At 37.3% G+C, this 20583-nt stretch overlaps 1 protein-coding gene across 1 annotated transcript in view; it reads right to left on the bottom strand.

Moving 5' to 3' along the window:
* Positions 1–20583, bottom strand: part of LOC101042863 (contactin-associated protein-like 3) — a 229892-nt gene that overhangs the window by 72837 nt on the left and 136472 nt on the right. Inside the window, 2 exon segments of the mRNA XM_039475023.2 lie at positions 510–681; positions 16003–16146. Of these exon segments, the coding sequence (XP_039330957.1) occupies positions 510–681; positions 16003–16146 (316 nt within the window).

Below are 20583 nucleotides of genomic sequence, written 5' to 3' on the forward strand. Positions count from 1 at the left end.
GTTGTAATACATAATGTATTAATTAAATGTTTTTCTTGTCTGACCTCCATATTTCATTGAGTATGTCCCTTGGCACATACCTTCATCCATCTCTATGGTTCAAACTTTTCTAGGAAAGATTACTTTTTATTTTCTCTGCAGAAAATGTGGGGTTGGGGGCTGATGAATAGTAACTTGTCAAATTCCTCTGCCTGGAAAAATATCATCCAACGGACGGGTGTGTGGTTGTAAAAGTGAGCTTGATGCCTATTAGCTGAGCAACTTGGGCTTATATTAAGGTAAAAGTCATAAGATGTATGTCTTCTAATAAAACATTTATCATTTGAAAAACACTACTTCCTCCATTAGAGATGCAGTTTTCTAATCCTCATAGTAATTATGACTATTCATTCCCTTTGGAAAGGTCACAGAAAAAAGAGAGAGAATGGAATGCCTTTTTCCAACTAGCCACATTTGCTTTCTTAAACTTGGAAAACAAGCATGCTAATGTGAGCTCCGATGGTCCTTACCTGTCTGTGATGCCGCAGGAGTCTATCTGGAGATCCCTGAAACTCCCCAGCGCCCCCTGCTGTACTGAGATGGGATCCACTGCTTTGTCACCAATGGTGATGCGCCTTAGGCAGCCCTGAAACCCTCCCAGGGGGCTTTTACATTCAGAGCCAGAGCTGTTGTCCAGGCAGCCTGAATATGGAGACAAAAATAAGACAAAAACAATAACTAAGACAAAACTCTTCCACAGTATTTATTATACGAAGACTGATGCTCCCCCTTGTTTATGGACATCGGTATGATGAGATGAGCTTCCCCATTCATTAGAAAGGTGAGAAGGAGCAAGGTTAGAACTGATCCAATTTAAGATAATATCTGAAATTCAGAATAAGAAATTATGGTGGGGGGAATTCAGATTTAAAATTCCTTAACGGGAATTATTGCCCAACTAAGTGAAGACAGGTTTGGCTTCTTTTGTGAAACCTCACCTAAGAAATAATCATGCATTTTAGCATCATAAGTGAAAAAAATTAAAGTGAAGGTTAAATTAAAATAACTGAAATCCTAGCCCAAATTTTATTTAGGACATGCTGGATTTATGAAGTGTGAAAAATGCTACTTAAAAATATAATTGTTACCCATTTATATAAAATATGTTAAATATCTACCCTAAAGGCGTTTTTGTGTGTTATGATGTATGTGTATTAAGGAGTTTTTAAAAACATACTTTGTTATACTGACTGGGTGGAAATACCTAGAGATGCTTTCCTAGTAACACTGTCTTTGGTATTAGGTGCTTTATTCAAATATATAACCAAAGATTAAATTCTAATGTTTACAGCAACACAAAAAGTAACAGTTACTAAAGTACACTGTTAGGGTACGTAATGATAAAATTTGCAGTCCAGAATGTTCTATGAATAGAAAGAAATAAAACAGACATTTGATTATTTCCAATATTAGAAGTTAAATATTAAAAGTTACACCACAACCATCAGCTAATTTCACCTAAATTACAAATGGCAATGCTTATGACATCATTTCCCTTTATGCTGTGGGCTTCTTTTGTAAAACGAGAACAATACTTATAAGAAGTAGTGGTGAGGGCAAGATTTTGACTTGAGCGCTATTACTCCACCTCAGTCCAAGCATATAGGAAAGTAGTGTCTTGAACTTACTCCCACCCTCTGTAAGTTACAACTATAACCTGATAACAGAACTCTAATTCAAAGTTTGAAAAATAAGGAAAAGGATAAAAGTACACACTCTCATTGAAGATAGAGAACATAATAATTGTAAAATGTCTTTTCATTTAAAGACAACTGTTTATAGAAAGAGTCATCTTAATTCAGAATAAATTATAAGGCATTTGTCCAAGTCAGGAGCCTGCAAAAGTTTTCTGTAAAATGTCAGTTAGTAAACATTTGAAGTTTTGTGGGTCACACCTGGTCTCTGTTGCATATCCTTCTTTTTTTTTATAACCCTTTAAAAATACAAAGCAATTATTCATTTGAGCTTAAATAATATAATGCCAGGGACCATGATTTGTCTACCTCTGATTTAAATAAATACTTAATTTTAACATACAAATGTGAAAGAGGCACCTCATTTCATAATGGCTTAGTGCTAAAAGCAATATAAATTGAATTAATAATTAATTTAATTGTATATTATGAAATTATAGCTTTTGAAAAATTTTATCATTTGCCTTATTTATTTAAAAAAAGCTTGCTTGTATTGATTCTGTAAGCATTGTTTCTTTCAAACTTGTGAGATGTAATTTCTTATTGTCTTTTCCCAATCATTCAAATATTAGATATTAAAGAATGATCATAGTAAATGTACATCAATATTTATCACCTGAGACTTGAGTTTTCTTTATACTGTTTTTTATTAAAATGAAAAAAATGATGTATAGAATTTGTACTTACGTGTTTTTCATTGACATCTCTCTCTTTGATCTTATAGCATGTTTTTTTGCTTTTTGTTGTTTTTTGAGACAGAGGTTTGCTCTTGTTGCCCAGGCTGGAATGCAATGGCACGATCTCTCAGCTCATTGCAACATCTGCCTCCTGGGTTAGTTGATTCTCCTGCCTCAGCTTCCCGAATAGCTGGGATTATAGGCACCCACTGTCATGCCCAACTAACTTTGTATTTTCAGTAGAGATGGGGTTTCTCCATGTTGGTTGGACTGGTCTTGAACTCCTGACCTCAAGTGATCTGCCCTACTTGGCCTTCCAAAGGGCTGGGATTACAGGTGTGAGCCACCATGCCCGGCTTGACCTTACATTGTTAATCATTACTACAATTTAAAAAATAGACAATGAAGATTCCTCTTACTGGAATCAATGAAGTACCTTTCAATGCCTGTACTCTTATCTCTTCCCTAAAAGTCTCCATAAAAATTAAATGTCGTGTTTAGAGTTCTGTTTTAGTAACCGAAGCTTTATCTCTTTAACAGTTTAATACTTTCTGCTTTAGATTCCTAAAGTAAAAACCTCCCTCATATTTAAGACTTCTTTTTAGCTTACTGAAACTTTATACATGACATCAAAGAGACTTGGAAGTTTAAAATTTCACACCATGTTTTTAAAAAGTTTGAAGACTAAAATCTTTTATATTTTTATATTGTAAAAAAAAAACATAAGTTTAAATCGTACAGCAGAACCTTGTGAAGACTAGGATAAAGAGTGAATTTTGTACAATATTACTTCATCTCACTAATCATTAAGATGATTAAACACAATAGGTTAAGAACTAAGAGGATATCAATTCAATAAATATTTCTGAGTAATGAATTTTAAGAATATCAATAGTTCTGCTAATCTTTCTTTCACCAAATGGTGTTTCCTGACACATAACTTAGGTTATTCTTAAATAAAATGAGTTCAATAATTCTCTTAGGAAAAAAAAACCTAAAATCCAGGTGTCCCCCCAAAAAAGTTATGAAACTTTCAGGACAAATTCTATTCATAAAGTACTGTATGTTTTTATATATGAAATTGAACAAATAAAGATATTAATATAAGACCCATGAAAATGTTAGTCCCGGTTATTTTTATTTGAGTAAGCATATGAGGTTGGCAGGAAAAAGTGTCACTGTGTGTTATTGCAGTGACAGACTTCAATGCAGGGTTGCCACAAGTTCTCGGTGTAGCAAATTCCTACAGGAGGATGGGAGGACTATCGATACAGCAGTCAATTCTGCCTTCTCAATATCATGGAAGGAGGTATGGTATTGAGTAGCAGAAAGATTTCATAAAGGAACTTTAAAAGCATTTAACATTCAGTCAATCTCTATTTCAGGAATGAAGGCAAAAAATGCAGGCTATATACACAACTTGCAACTGTAGAGTACTACTTGAAAAACACTTCAGAAAGATGAAATCTCAGACAAGAAAAAAAAAAAAAAGAATGGACAAATGACGGTCCAGAAGATAAGTCTGCATCTGCGAATTAAACTTTTTTTTTTTTTTTTGAGACGGAGTCTCACTCTGTTGCCAGGCTGGAGCTCAGTGACACGATCTCAGCTCACTGCAACCCAGGTTCAAGTGATTCTCCTGCCTCAGCCTTTTGAGTAGCTGGGACTATAGCCGCACACCACCATGCCCAGCTAATTTTTTGTATTTTAGTAAAGATGGGGTTTCACCACGTTGGCCAGGATGGTCTCAATTTCTTGACCTTGTGTTCTGCCCACCACGGCTTCCCAAAGTACTGGATTACAAGTGTGAGCCACTGCGCCTGACCTAAACTATTCTATTAAATGAATCTATCGAGATCCAGAAATCCACATCCACCAGGGCTTTGTTCCAAGTCTTTCTCTCATGCTTTCTTTGGTACAAATAACATTTCCTATTTATTTGATATTAGGAAGTTGGTGTTTTGTTTTGTTTTGTTTTTTTCCTTCTTTTTCTTAATTTGTTTGCATTAACCTGACTACCCACGGGCAGAGTCAGCAGGGCAACATTAAATTGAAAAAAAAAAAAAAAAAAAAAAAAAAAAAGATGTCCCCACACAATGACCTGGGAATGAAGATCAATAAATCAAAAGCAGAAAGCTGGTCCCAAAATGTCAAACTACTGTAGTCTCAGCTTCAGGTGATGAAGGCAGCTCTCACTCAGGCAAAGAGCCACAGGGAGAAACAGTGCAACTCTTATGCCAGTCATTAACTGGGGTCAGATGACCTGCAAATTGGGGACACACCTCTGCATGCAGCAGCTGGGCTGAAGGATCCTGCTCCCAGTGGCTTTCTGCAGGGGACGTGGTGATTATGATCCTGTTTCCTAATGACTATAAGAAAGTAGTGCAGCACCAACTTCACTGCAATGAACGGCAGACACAGCAGGAGCTCGAAATACAAAAGTAAATAGAAGAAAGGGAAGAGAGGCCTAAAGCCAGGCAAGAAGCTAGGGGGGTTCTGATCAAGGCGACCAGATCCAGATTCTGATGAAGACGAAGATTAGGAGCCAGAGAGGAGGAAGGGAAGTAGAATGGAGCTGCCATTGCCTCGCCCACTTCTCTGGTAGACAAGGAGTCACCCAGAGATTTTCCTTATGAAGGGCATTCAAGACCTTAATCACGGTCTTCCAAAGCTGCCATTCTTCCCCCAGTGAAGTTGGCACAGGACAGACCACGATCTCCAAATCGACCTAGCAGCTCCTTCCTCGCTAAAGTGGTGAGAACTGCGGTGCACGCCATCATGCAGAAGCCGGGATTCCGGGAAGGCCAGGGCCTAGGGGAGCACCGGCAGGGGCTGTGTGCCACCTTTCCAGTGGGGAAGACCAGTAAGCCTGGTGGCAACATCATCATAGACTAGACCACAGAGAACGATGCTTTCAAGAATCAGGTGCAAATCCACTGACAGAAATACCTGTGTCCTACTGACCTGCTCCTACTAAGGAACGTGGTTGGTACAGGGGAAGTGGATGAAGACTTGGAAGTCGAAACCGGGGAAGAATGAGTGATGACATATTTTTCTGTTCATATGGTTTCCTATATGACAGAGCACCATTAAGGATCAAAGAAGTGAAACTGAAAAGAGTATAATCCAGTTTTAATAATGAGTTAGTTTTATTGTTAATTTTCTTTTTCTTTTCCATTGTCAATTTACATTGGCTCAGAGAAAACAGGTTGGATGTATGAAGTCCACAGTACTTTCCAATTTTGCCATGAAAAATATGGCAGAGTTGGAAAATGTGTGGTACATGAAATTCTTGGTGCCCCGATGATGAAGCAGTGCAGACATTTTTAGAACCTGAGAGTTGAGTCAGCAATTAAAGCTGTTGTTTACTTGAATAGAAAGTATTTTGGTGGACAGGTGGCAAGAGCATGTTTTTACAATTTGGATAAATTCAGGGTCTTGGATTTGGGAGAACAAGTTTGATTTTAAGAACTAGAGCATGAGTCATTTACGGTGATCTTGACTTGACCTGCAGGCTGAGAAAAGAAAGAAAAAGGTCATGGACTCCATGGCTGTTGGAGACTGAGACTCTTGGAAGGACTTCCAAGGTGTATGTTGATGGATCCCTTTTCATTTTGTGGTTTTTAAATATCGTATAAAAATCCTTTTAAACAAATAAATAAAATGTACACTTGACTAGTTTCAATCATTGGTTGATATTATACTATAGGACTGAAGTTAGTGTCTGCAGCTGCATGTATTTAGGCCATTCTAAATATATAAGCTACTTAGGAAGAAAATACTGTGGACTTTATCCACCAAGACTGTTTTCTCCAGGCCAATATAAGACAAATGGAAAGGAAAAAGACATAATAAAATGAACTCATTATTAAAACTGGATTATAGGATTAATTTTAATCTTTTCAGTTTAACTTATTTGATTCTTAGTGCTGCTGTGTCTCATAGGAAACCATATGAACAGAAATATCTCAAGAATTAAATTTGCTGAGAAAACAGAAAAGGGCTTATTAATCTCTTTCAATGCAGTGCACAGCATTCAAGAGGAATCTGGGTCATGTGGTCTTTAAAGTACTGAAATGAGTAATGAATACTAGCTGAACAATATAGCTCTTTCTATGTGAAGAAATGATCTATTTTGGGTTTATATGCATCAGTAAAATTTAACAACCAGCTTATGCTGTTAAACATGATGGGTAGAGCTGGTGTTTCCCAAAGTTTACCATACAAATGGGTAAATAAAGTTACAAAAGCACATACAAGGATGCAAAATTCACTGGAAAAACTAGGTGTGTTAAGAATAGTCAAAAAACTAAATTTTAAGCTAAGCATGATGGCTCACACCTGTAATCCCAGCACTCTGGGAAGCTGAGGTGGGTGGATCACTTCAGACCAGCCTGAGCCAACATGGCAAAACCCTGTCTCTACAAAATACAAAGAAAAACAACAACAAAAATGGGCTGAGTGTGGTGGAACAGGCCTGTAGTCCCCGTTCCTCTGGAGGCTGAGATGGAAGGACTGCTTGAGCCTGGAGAGGCAGAGACTGCAGTGAGCTGTTACTGCTCCACTGTACTCCAGCCTGGGCAACAGAGTGAATCCCTGTCTAAAAATCAAGCAAAACGACACAACAAACACCACCTCCCTAACTTTTATAAAGCAAAACTAAAAGCAAAAATAAAAATTGCCCGACAATAGAAAAATGGGACAGTAGAACTGATAAAATGTGGTATACTCATGTAACAGAATATATATATTCTTTGGAAAAATTATTAGTAATTCTTTTCTAACTGTACATAAATGATATATTTCACAGTAAAAGTGAATAAAATTATGATATGAGTAAAAATAACTCAAAAGCATTTCTAACATCAACATGTATATATTTATGGAAATGTGCTCTTAAATAATGGGACATTATTATCTCACCTGTAGAATTTAAACCATAAAGGTGATACTATATTTACACTTTAACAAATAATTTTCTGTAATCAGGTTTATTTAGTATTGATTAAAAATTGAATGATATTTTCATTCTCTTATTAAAAGCACCCCTTTTAGTGCTTCCTATATATTTTCCTTTTGAAATGATAGGTCTTGATATATTACCTTAAATGTTAGTTTTTTGTTATAAAATCTGTTTTCTACAGCAAATGTCTTAATACAATTTGGGGCACATATGCATTACTCAGAATATGAGGAAAGAACACAATCAGAAATTTGCAGATTGACATTGTCTGCTTTTAGAGTTGCTCTGTGGAAAGTTTGCTCTGAGGGACTGTCAGAATTTAGAAAATGGGACTCATAATTTCCATGCTGACAGCCAATTTTAGGGATGAATTTAACTTTCAGATTGTACTGTTTCCAATGTAATTTTAAAAGGATTCTGGAAAAAAATAATAAAATGCACAATATACTAATACTGTCAGGAAGCACCTCAAGCATTGATTAGCAAATGTATCATCATTTACAGAGTTAAATGACATTTCTAATGACCAAGGACTTTCTGTGTAAACATCCCTGGGCAGAAGATTTATTGCACGCTTCCATGACCTCCACACTCTGCCCTCTTTTAGGCTGCAGTGTCTCTTGATTGTACTCAATCATTGACTGAGGTGGCAAATATTCTGTTTATTATTGTCTAGGAAAGGCTGATGTGCTCCCTGACTTAGTAAAATGTTTCACTGCATCATTATTGGGCAATAAAAGTAAGTCGAAATAACCGACTGAGTTAAACTATTAGTCACTTTGGGCAAAACATGCCCTTTCTTCACGAGGCAGTGGGAAATGAGTAAGATGCTCCAGAGGAGCCAGGCCTCCGGAGACACCTGTATGGGGCAATAAAACCAGCACATAAAGCAGAGAAAAAGGTAACAGCACTCATTGAGCACTGTTACAATTCCACTGGGCACGGTGATGAAGGGAAGCTCCATAAAAGGTGGTCTATTTGAAATTGGTTTCCGAGTGTGATTCTTTATTTAGGCCTATCTGGAAGACACGCATTTCAGTCCTTAATTCACAATTTTTTCAACATCCCCATGAAACAAAAGGGATCCAGCATGGTGACTATAGGTAATGATACTGTTTTATTTACCTGGAATTTGGTAAGAGAGCAGATTTTAAATGTCTTCACTCCCCTCTGCCACCAACATGGTAACTGTGTGGTGTGATGGATGTGTTAACTGACTTGACTATGGTAACCAGAACACAGCGTATACCTATATCAAATCATCACATAGTATACCTAGAATATACACAATTTTTATTTGTCAAATATATATATATATATATATATATATATATATTTTTTTTTTTTTTAAAGTATTCATGGCAGAGTAGCAGCAGTGGGTGGTAGGGCCTGGGTCAGACTAAGCCCCATGTGGGAGGTGGGATCAGGGAGGAATCCAGTGAGCAGCTCTGGCCTTGCAGGGGTAACATTCTAGAATACAAACAAAACAAGACAAAACAAAATGGAAACTGTGTTGGGTATTTTGACTTTCTGTTGAAACTATTCTCTTTGCCATATGTATCTTTTTTTTTTTTTTCAGACGGAATCTTGCTCTGTCACCCAGGCTGGAGTGCAATGATGAGATCTTGGCTCACTGCAACCTCTGCCTCCTGGGTTCAAGTGATTCTCCTGCCTCAGCCTCCCATGTAGCTGGGATTACAGGCACCTGCCATCATGCCTGGCTAATTGTTTTTTGTTTGTTTGTTTTTGTATTTTTGTAGAGATAGGGTTTCACCATGTTGGCCTGGCTGGTCTTGAACTCCTGACCTCACGTGATCTGTCCACCTCAGCCTCCCAAAGCACTGAGATTACAGGTGTTAGCCACCACGCCCAGCCATATATATATATCTTTTTCAGCATATTCTCAGGGTGTGTTTGAGAAAAGCTTTTTTTTCTTTTTCTTTTCTTTTTCTTTTTCTTTTTTTTTTTTTTTTTTTGGCCATTGTCCAGGATTTAGAACTGAGTGGGAATGTCTATAAGTGGATCTGATGGAGGTTAGAATGTACATTAGCTTTTCATCATCACTGTAACAAATCACTAAAACATCTTCTTATTATCTCCCACTATAGAAGTACAGAGGGCTGGACTGATGACTCTGCTTATAGTCTTACAAGGACAAAATCGGGGTGCTCTTGGACTCTTTACAAAGGCTCTACGGGAGAATGTGTGTCCTAGCAAATACTGGTTAGAGCAGAATTCAACTTTTTATTTTTTTTGAGACGGAGTTTCGCTCTTGTTACCCAGACTGGAGTGCAATGGCGTGATCTCGGCTCACCGCAACCTCCGCCTCCTGGGTTCAGGCAATTCTCTTGCCTCAGCCTCCTGAGTAGCTGGGATTACAGGCACGCACCACCATGCCCAGCTAATTTTTTGTATTTTTAGTAGAGACAGGGTTTCACCATGTTGACCGGGATGGTCTCGATCTCTTGACCTCGTGATCCACCCGCCTCGGCCTCCCAAAGTGCTAGGATTACAGGCTTGAGCCACCGCGCCCGGCCCAGAATTCAACTTCTTGTAGTTGTAGGAGTGAGGTCACAATATGTCACTGGCTGTCAACTGGGGCCTCTCAGCAATGTCAGGCTGCCTGCCTTGCTCTTCATAGTGCCCAGTTCATTTTCTAAACCAGCAATGATGCAGAGAGACATTTTCCTGCTTCTAGTTTCTCTGGCTTCCCCTCACTCACACCTCTCTTCTGTGTCTCTTCTGTCTCCAATGAGAGTCAAATCTCTTAAGTGTTCGTGTGATTACACTGAGCCCACTGCATGCATCAGGATCGTCTTCTGTCTTAAGGTCTGCAACCTTAATTACATCTGCAGAATCCCTTATGCCATGTAACATATTCACAGTTTCCAAGGATTAGGGCATCTTGGAGAGTCATTCTTGCTGCCACAAAATATTCCTCATTCATTCATGAAATGTTGTTTGCTTTCATATATTTGTCTCTAGAGAAGCATCAGGTATTTTCTCAACATCCCTTCATGTTAAAAGCCCTCAACAAATGAGGCACTGGAGAAACATACTTCAACATAACAAGAGCCATCTGTGACAGACCCACAGCCAGCATCATACTGAATGGGCAAAAGATGTGCAGCATTCCCCTTGAAAACTGGGACAAGGCGAGGGTGCCCTTTCTCGTTATTCCTACCCAACATAGTACTGGAAGTCCTAGCCAGAGCAATCAGGCAAGAGAAAGAAAGAAAAGGCATCCAAATAGGAGGAGAGGAGGGCAGACTGTCTCTGTTTGCAGATGATATGATTCTATGCCTACAAAACCCCGTCATCTCTGCCCAAAAGCTTCTTGATCCGATAATCTCAGCAAAGTTTCAGGATACAAAATTAATGTACAAAATTAGTCGTCTTTCTATATACCAACAATATGTAAGCCGAGAACCAAATCAAAAATGCAATCCTATTTACAATTACCACAAAAAGAAAAAAAAAGACCTAGGAATACAGCTAACCGGGGAGGTGAATTATCTCTATGACAAGAATTACAAAACACTGCTCCAAGAACTCATAGATGGCATACAAATGGAAAAACATTCCATAATCATGGTTAGGAATAATCAATATGGTTTTTAACACATTGGGCCATACTACCCAAAGCAGTTTACAGATTCAATGCTATTCCTGTCAAATGCCAATGATGTTCTTCACAAAACCAGAAGAAACTATTTTAAAATTAATATAGAACTGAAAAAGAGGCTGAATAGCCAAAGAAATCCTAGGCAAAAAGAACAAATCTGGAGGCATTACGTTACCCAACCTCAACCTCTACTACAAGGCTATAGTAACCAAAATAGCAGAGTACTGGTACAAAAACAGACACACAGACCAATGGAACAGAATAGAGGGCTCGGAAATAATGCCACACACTTACAACCATTTGATCTTCAACAAAGTTGACAAAAAAATGCAATAGGGAAAGGAGTCCCTATTAAATAAATGGTGTTGGGATAACTGGCTAACCATATGCACTTCCCAGACCCCTTCCTTACACCATATACAAAAATCAACTCAAGATAAATTAAAGAGTAAAATGTAAAACCTGTCAGGTGCAGTGGCTCATTCTTATAATCTCAAAACTTTGGGAGGGTGAGGTGAGAAGATAGCTTGAGCCTCAGAGTTTGACATAAACCTGGGCAACAAAGCAAGACCTCATCTTTACAAATAATTTAAAAAAAAATAGTTGAGTGTATTGGCATGAGGCAGTAGTCCCAGCTACTCAGGAGGCTGAGGCAGGAGAGTCTCTTAAGCCAGGAAGGTGGAGGCTGTATCGTGCCACTGCATTCTAGCATGGGCAACAGAGTAAGACACTGTCTCAAAAATGAAAAAAAAAAAAAAATGTAAAGCCTATAACTATAAAAACTCTGAAGACAACCTAGGAAATACCATTCTGGATATAGGACATGGCAAAGATTTCATGATGAAGATACCAAAAGCAATTGCAACAAAACCAAAAGTTGACAAATGGGACCTCATTACACTAAAGGGCTTCTGCACAGCAAAAGAAACTATCAACAGAGTAAACAGACAACCTATAGAATGGAAGAAAATAGTCACAAATTATGCATCTGAAAAAGGTCTAATATCTAGAATCTATCAAGAACTTAAATTAACAAGCAAAAAACAAACAACCCCATTAAAAAATGGGCAAAGGATGTGAACAGATGCTTTTCAAAAGAAGACATACACATAGCCAACAAGCATATGAAAAAATCCTCAGCATCATCAGTCGTTAGATAAACGCAAATCAAAACCACAATGAGATGCCATCTCACACCAGTCAGAATAGCTATTATTTAAAAGTCAAAAAATAACAGATGCTGGTAAAGCAGTGGAGAAAAGGGAGTGCGTATACACTGCTTGGGGATTATACATTAGTTCAGCCATTGCAGCAAGCAGTTTGGTGATTTCTCAAAGAACTTAAAACAGAGCTACCAGCAACCCCATTGAGCACACACCTAAAGGAATAATAATCCTTCTACCATAAAGACACATACACATGTATGTGCATTCACAATAGCAAAGACAAAGAATCAACCTAAAGATACATCAATGGTAGCATAAAGAAAATGTGGTACATATACCATGGAATACTATGTAGCCATAAAAAAGGATGAGATAATCTCCTTTGTAGCAACAGGGATGGAGCTGGAGGCCATTATCCAAAGTGAACTAACCGAAGAGAAAACCAAATACCATGTATTATCACTTATGAGTCGGGGCTTAATATGGAGTACACATGGACACAATGAAGGGCACAAGAGACATCACAACCTACCTAAGGGTGGAGGGTGGGAGGATGATGATGATCACAAACTACCTACTGGATACTATACTCATTACCTGGGTGATGAAATAATCTGTACACTAAGCCCCTATTACATGCCATTTACCTATGTAACAAACCTGCACATGTACCACTGAACCTAAATAAAATAAAGAGAAGCATCACATATTTTCTGAAGGAAATGGGAATGTATATGAATATACATTGTCAAAGACTATAATGTTTCATATTTTCTATTGCTTATTTCAGTAGTTTCTTTCTGGACCCAGTCCATCTGGCTAGAAGTTGTGAAAATGAAGTAATGTGGATCCAACTCTGTTATCTGTTTTGGTCATAGAGATTTTAGCCCTCATCCTAAAGGAGGGACAGAGTTTAGTCCCATCCTAGTTAAAAAAAAAATCTCTGTTATGTTTATTGTTTTTTTCTACTTGGTCTGGAAAAATTTCGTTAGTGATAATTGTCTATACCACATATGGCTGAGAGCAGGTGTAAGAGGTATCTTGATACTCATACTTGGAAACCCTTAATTTGGCATCTTCCTCAGCACATGACATTTCTCAGATCACTAAGAACCTTAGATGATTATTCCGTAAGCTACAGCTGCATTTTTCTGAGGACTCCTCATGTTATCATCCATTCAAGAGAAATCAAGGCATTAGCTTCTTGAAATTTTAAAAATCTTAGGCTCTTCAGGTTTACTTTGTGTCTGCTTAGAGGAAAAAAGCATCCAACTAGAGATATAAATGTGTACATTAATAAAAGGTAAATGGAGGCACAAAAGATTATTTGAGCTAAGAGTGATTCATGAATGGTGCAGCTTCAAATGGGAACTGGTTCAGGGACCCTTTCGAGGGAACAAAGAGGGACATCTTGGGTGAGGTAAATATAGAAGCAAATTTTTGACTAGTTGTAGTTATACAATTGCCTTACTTGGTTGATCCTGCTGGAAAGTCTCTAGTTATATAAGTTAATTGGTGGCTTCTAATTGGTTGGCCTCAAGTTTGACTTTTTTTTTTTTTTTGAGGCATTTACAAGACATAGCCCAACTTCAGTTTTGCTTATATTGGCAAATCAAGCAAAGTTAACACCACTTAAAAGGTCAGAGATTCCTCAGGTCATTTTAATTTTCTTTAACACTTTAAATACACACTGTGGCCGGCCGGGCGCGGTGGCTCAAGCCTGTAATCCCAGCACTTTGGGAGGCCGAGGCGGGTGGATCACAAGGTCAAGAGATCGAGACCATCTTGGTCAACATAGTGAAACCCCGTCTCTACTAAAAATACAAAAAAAAATAGCTGGGCATGGTGGCGCGTGCCTGTAATCCCAGCTACTCAGGAGGCTGAGGCAGGAGAATTGCCTGAACCCAGGAGGCGGAGGTTGCGGTGAGCCGAGATCGCGCCATTGCACTCCAGCCTCGGTAACAAGAGCGAAACTCCGTCTCAAAAAAAAAAAAAAAAATACACACTGTGTACCAGAGGACAGCTCAGTGAAGTCTTTGAATGTCTGTGGCTGTACATTTGGAAAAGTACATATTCCATGTGAAACACCACAAATACTCATGAGGTAGAACAGATGTATAGGAGTGCATGTATATAACAAGTCTTCTATTACTAGATCTACATTTGTGTTTACACACAATTTTTATTACTGAGAAAGGCTGAATATATTTACCTTTCTAGTAAGAATTACAAGTAATTAAGTTACCTCAGTAACACCTCAGTGTTTAGGTACAGTGAAAAGTGGCTTTCTGTATCTATGTCCAGCATGGAATTTCTTACCTAGTTGAAAACTGGGATGATAACAGAATGCTTTAATGTACAGGTATTCATGCCCCCATATGACATGTTTTCTCACGACTGTTTCTCTTAACTGTGGCTTTCAGATATATAAGCCTAGGACTCATAGGAGCATTGTAGAATACATAGCAGGGTTTTGCTGTTATTCCTAGCACTTCTTTTAATTTAAAAAAAAATGCTTGGCAATCTCAGCACTTTGGGAAGCCAAGGCAGGTGAAACATGTTGTCAGGAGATCAAGACTATCCTGGCTAATACGGTGAAACCCCATCTCTACTAAAAACACAAAAAAATTAGCCGGTCGTGGTGGGACGTGCCTGGTCTCAGCCACTCGGGAGGCTGAGGCAGGAGAATCACTTGAACTTGGGAGGCAGAGGTTACAGTAAGCTGAGATTATGCCACTGTACTCCAGCCTGGGCAAGAGAGCAAGACTCCATCTCAAAAAAAAAAAAAAAAAAAAAAAAATCTGAACTTCCTTTACGATCAAAAGATCAAAAGATCCACTTGATTCCATTTCTTTAGCTGTATGAGTTCTTGCCGTCAGTTTGGGCTGCTATTAACAGAATCCTATGAACTAAGTGGCTTATACAACAAATGTTTGTTTTTCTCAGTTCTGGATGCTGGAATGTCCAAGTTCAAGGCAAAGCAGATGAAGTGTCTGCTTCATAGACCACAGTATTCTTATAACCTCACATGGCAGGAAAGGCAAGGGAGTTCTCTTGGGCCCTTTTATAAGGGCACTAATTCCATTCATGAGGGCTCCACACTCCTGACTTAATTACCCTCCAAAGCCTCCTGACAGGATCACTTTGGGGGTTAGGATTTCAACCTATGAGTCTTGCGGGGAAGCAAACATTCAGTTCTTTGCACCAGTGTAACACTGATTACACTGGATTCATTTAAAATGCTTCTCTCCTATTAATCAATATTTTATTTGTCAATGCTTTGAAAGTACTTCATAATCAGAATATTTCCTATTACTCCTCTATGTAAAAAAATTTACTGATCTATTTATAAACTGATCTGTGTACTAATAATGATTCAATAGTATAGATTTAGATGTAGACTTAAAATATATAACATTTTATGTAAGCCAATGACTTTAGACAATATGATTTGTTTTGTTTTTACAAGCTAACTCTCAGAAGTATAAATGGATTTATCCGCTATAGAGATGTGTTTATGATATTCGATGTTGGAAAGTTTCCCATTTATTTCTTATTTACTATGTATATCTCAAATATATTTTCTTTTAATGTTAAATGAAAATATGAAGTTATTTAAACAGCAAGGAAACTCTGCAGATACTTATTTTTGTATTGGGAAGAAAAACTGATTAAAGGTGCTTATGTTTTTTACAAATTCAAAGATATTAATTTCATGGCTAGAGATAAATTATTTCTTAGTATGAACTCGGTTTAAATTTGACTAGAGACTCAAGATGCAAAGCAATAAACAGAAACGTGGTTCCACTGCCAATGTGATTCAGTTGCCTTCTCTTACCTCCAAAATAATAGGTGTCACCTGAATCAATAAGCACAGCCACCAGGGGTTGAAATGCTGTGTCATCATCTACCACCACACTCACATGGCTCCACTTAGCAGATAAGGACACAGAGTGCCACTGCCCATCATTTAATCCAGCACCTGGAGGAAATAAAATTAGGGACAAGTCTATGAGCTCTGTTAACACTTGAAAACAATTTGCTTCAGATCACTGAATAAGTCAGAGAAGAGCAGTATTTACGTGTTGACGTATCACTGAAAAAAAATTAACCACCTATCTTTAATTTAAAAATTTCATTTGTTATGACAATAACACATGGATGAAAATATTACTCTTTCTGAAGAATCACTATAATAAATTCTGATAATGTGCCTAAAGTAACTATAATTTAATTATCAAATTTATATGTTAGAAGCCTGTACAATGGGATGAAAACAACAGTTTACTTCAATCTTCAAATGCAAAACTTACTTGCTTCACTGAATCTAACAAAAATATTTTACAAGAATCAAGAAAGCGAGTTGATAAAAATTATGCCAAGAATGACTGTGAAAGGCTTTTTTTAAGAAAAAGTTGACACATAATAATTGTACATGGGGGTGCAACGGGATTTGAAATAGGGGGAAGATCACTAGATGTCTGGCTTACTGCGCCCATTAATTAAGGTAAACCCTGCTTTCACTGTCTGAGCTATCTTACAGTCCTGTAAATTGTAGAAAACTGATAGTAATGCAAAATGAGTTGTGTCAATAGAAATGCAAATTACTTGTGCCTGGTGGGGTACAGTTGTTTACTGAACCATTTCCCATCTGTCTGTGTTTCATTTTGGCATTTCCTATAAGCCTGTATGTGTGATACTTTGAATTCTCCTCTGAACTGCTTGTAACATCTTACTGGTTTCTTCATTAATTAGTTAAAATCTTTAACATAGGGCCGGGCGCGGTGGCTCAAGCCTGTAATCCCAGCACTTTGGGAGGCCGAGGCGGGTGGATCACGAGGTCGAGAGATCGAGACCATCCTGGTCAACATGGTGAAACCCCGTCTCTACTGAAAATACAAAAAATTAGCTGGGCGTGGTGGCGCGTGCCTGTAATCCCAGCTACTCAGGAAGCTGAGGCAGGAGAATTGCCTGAACCCAGGAGGCGGAGGTTGCGGTGAGCCGAGATCGCGCCATTGCACTCCAGCCTGGGTAACAAAAGCGAAACTCTGTCTCAAAAAAAAAAAAAAAAAAAAAAAAAAAAAAAATCTTTAACATATATACATGTGTTTCCAAATTGACACATTATTATTATAGATATAATTATACTGTCTTTTAAAGGTTATTATTGGCTTGGCACAGTGACTCATACCTAATCCCAGCACTTTAGGGGCCGAGGTGGGCGGATCACCTGAGATCAGGAGTTTGAGACCAGCCTGGCTAACATGGTAAAACCCCATCCCTACTAAAAATACAAAAAATTAGCTGGGGGTGGTGGCATATGCTTATAGTCCCAGCTACATGGGAGGCTGTGGCATCAGAATCATTTGAATCTGGGAGGCAGAGGTTGCAGTGAGTTCAGATCATGCCACTGCATTCCAGCCTGGGCGAAAGAGTGACACTCTGTCTCAAAAAATAAAATAAAATAAAATAAAATGTCATTTAATATTGATAAAATGCTTAGAAAAGAACTGGAAGTGTACTTTATATATATGTACACTATTTTTATATATTTACGTTCACATCCACATTATTTTATGATTCTTAGAAGTAATTATGAAATTAATCTTGTGAAATAATTTGATAACATAATGAATTGCCTTTGATGGTAAATTTCAATGTTAAGGCATTTAAAATCACTAGAGATATTCTGTGTTTTAACTGGTAATATGTCAAAGATACATGCCAATAAATGGGCTAAAAAATAAGATTAGCTTCATGGGGCCTATTAAATTAACATTGCATTGAAGTTTAAAATTAGACCAAGATCAAAACTGTTTCAGAAGTTACATATATCATAATAAACTTTAGATTACTAGAATTTTTCTATAAAGTTAACATTTTAGTTGACAGTCTTAGGAAACCTGTAAATTATTAAAATGATCCTGTGCTTGATTTATTTTTCTTCCTAACATGCATTTAGTATATGATTAGCATTTCAAATGTAGTACTTCTTAAAAATTATAAATTAACACTAATATTTTAGCTTTCCCTTTTAACCTTCAGTGATATATGAAACAGAAACAGAATTAATAACAATGTATAAGGAAATAAATTATACTTTAAAATCAACCAAGATTCTGGATGTCTTTAATGTAAAACTAGGCATTGTCTACATACAATCTCAAGGATTGTATGATTCTGCAGGTCAGGATGCCTTTTACCTTCTTTGAATTCTTTTACCACCCTGTGAATTGTAGAAAATTGAAATCAGGCAAATTATTACTGTCCATAGACATGAAAATGAATTTTGGCTGGTAGAAATACAATTGACCTTCCTGGTTCCTCTACCCCATCCCATGGAATAAGCTAGTTTTACATTATATGCACAATCATTGCAGCTTTACTGCTTATATATTTTGATTCTTTGAACCTATTGTTAACACTTTACTGATTCCTTCATAAACTAATGAGTCAAACAAAATCTTTGACATGTTCTTTTTATAATTGCAAAAAGTGCCCTCTTTAAGAATATCTTTTGACAAATAAAAGCAGATCTTTATATAACTCTTTTCAAGTCTATCACCCAAATTTGTTTTCTTTTTATTTTCTATTAGGTTGTATTTGGCCTTTGGCCATAGCTGATGCCCAAGAAAATCAGATACAGTAGAATCTAGAAATATTTTAATGATGTTATTAAATTACCTGCTCACCATATAGATGTTATTTTAAATACACTTGAGTATGAAGATGATCTCTTGTTAACAACTACAACATTTTAAATGCAGAGGCAAAATATCACACTCGCAAAGCCATGAGCTAAAGCAAAATCCTGATGAGATTTAAGAAATTTAATTATATTTAATTCTAGTTATTGTGCAACCCAGAACTGGAGAAAGTGCTTGCTCAGCACTTCACTGAATCCAGAATATATGCAACTCATCAGCAGTAAAACTGAACCAACTACTGTAGGAAAAAAATTAAAGGCGGTCTTTGAAATGGGTGAAAGAGATTACTGGGTATCTTTTCAATGGAAAGATTAGCTGATATGGATTGTAAACCATAATCTTTGACTAGATTATGCTCCAGCTGCGTAGTGACAGAAGCTAACTTGCAGAACATGGATAATAATGCAAATAATGCTTGTCCATAGAGATGCAGTGTGTGCAGGGAAGGGTTCTGCCTTTTCCTGTGAATACTGACAAGTTCTGCTAGGTTTGCATCTGCTTGTAATTTCATCTCGACATTTCTTTTCTGACTATAAATGTGTGGTACTTCTTTAAACTGACCTTACTGGGGTAAGGGGAAACACAAACCAAAACAAACAAACACAAACTTTCTTAGTGCTAAAAGGGATACACACTTTCACTCACTGTTTTTCTTAGGGCATTTCTTTTAGAAAACTTGTAGCTATAAATCTTTAAAATCTTAAAAAATAAAACAAAACTTATTTAGCCTCTTTCTTGTTTCCAGGAGTGTTTTTCTTGAGGACCTTGGAGGTATTTCTTTGAAATGTAGACATCAAGAAAGGTAGGGCTCTCCTCTCTCTGTCTCTGTGGTAGTTGAACTTAGGTGCCTGGCTCCAATTTGTAACTACCCTCTTGTCAAACAGATATGAAGGACTTTGGTTTTCCTTTGCATAGGGATTGTGGTTCCCCGATTACCAGATGAATTTAAGATGGGTTATGTGTAGTAAATAGCACTGTCAAGTCCTCTTACTTGAATACAAGTTGTCCTTTTTCTTTAGAACATGTATGTAATGGGGCATATCTGCCTGGCTACATAAATGGATATTTCTTTGTCTTTCAATTAGCGATTGCCTGAAATATGCATCACAGTCTGGTTTAATACTTCATGAGAAGACTGTTTCTTTTCTACCTTGTGAAACTGATTCACTATGTTGGTAGGTAATTTTATCTTTATTTCCTTAACCCTGGTTCTCTCATTAATTAATGAGTTAAAGAAAATCTCTGACATATGTTCATTTTGTATCTTGTGGGGATCATGATTTTAACCTCTTTTGGAAAAAATCTTATTTGTGAGTAAATGGAAAATAGGTTTGCATTTCTAAAAGATAAAACATATATATCCCCTCTGAATAACTGTTTTATCTCCCATAAAACACCTGTGTGATGTGGACACAGATTCTACCAGCCAAAAGGAATCTCTTTTTGAGTATGATAATCCCCTGCTTTCAAGTGGAAGTCAGTCTCTTCCTCTGTGCCTTCTTCTTTCTTAGATTACACTATCTTTTTTTTTTTTTCTTTTTAAGACCCGGTTTGGTTCTAATGCCAATTTAGGCACGATATTAGGACCCAGTGCTCTTCCCATGTGCAAATCCAATCATCAAAATCCAGCAGCTCTGTAGTTAACAAAGTTGTCCACATCTCACTGCACCTGAGATTAGTTCCCATCTATTGTTACTCAGTTTGGCCTCATG

This window comes from Saimiri boliviensis, chromosome 2, assembly GCF_048565385.1.
Source record: "Saimiri boliviensis isolate mSaiBol1 chromosome 2, mSaiBol1.pri, whole genome shotgun sequence".
Classification (NCBI taxonomy): domain Eukaryota; kingdom Metazoa; phylum Chordata; class Mammalia; order Primates; family Cebidae; genus Saimiri; species Saimiri boliviensis.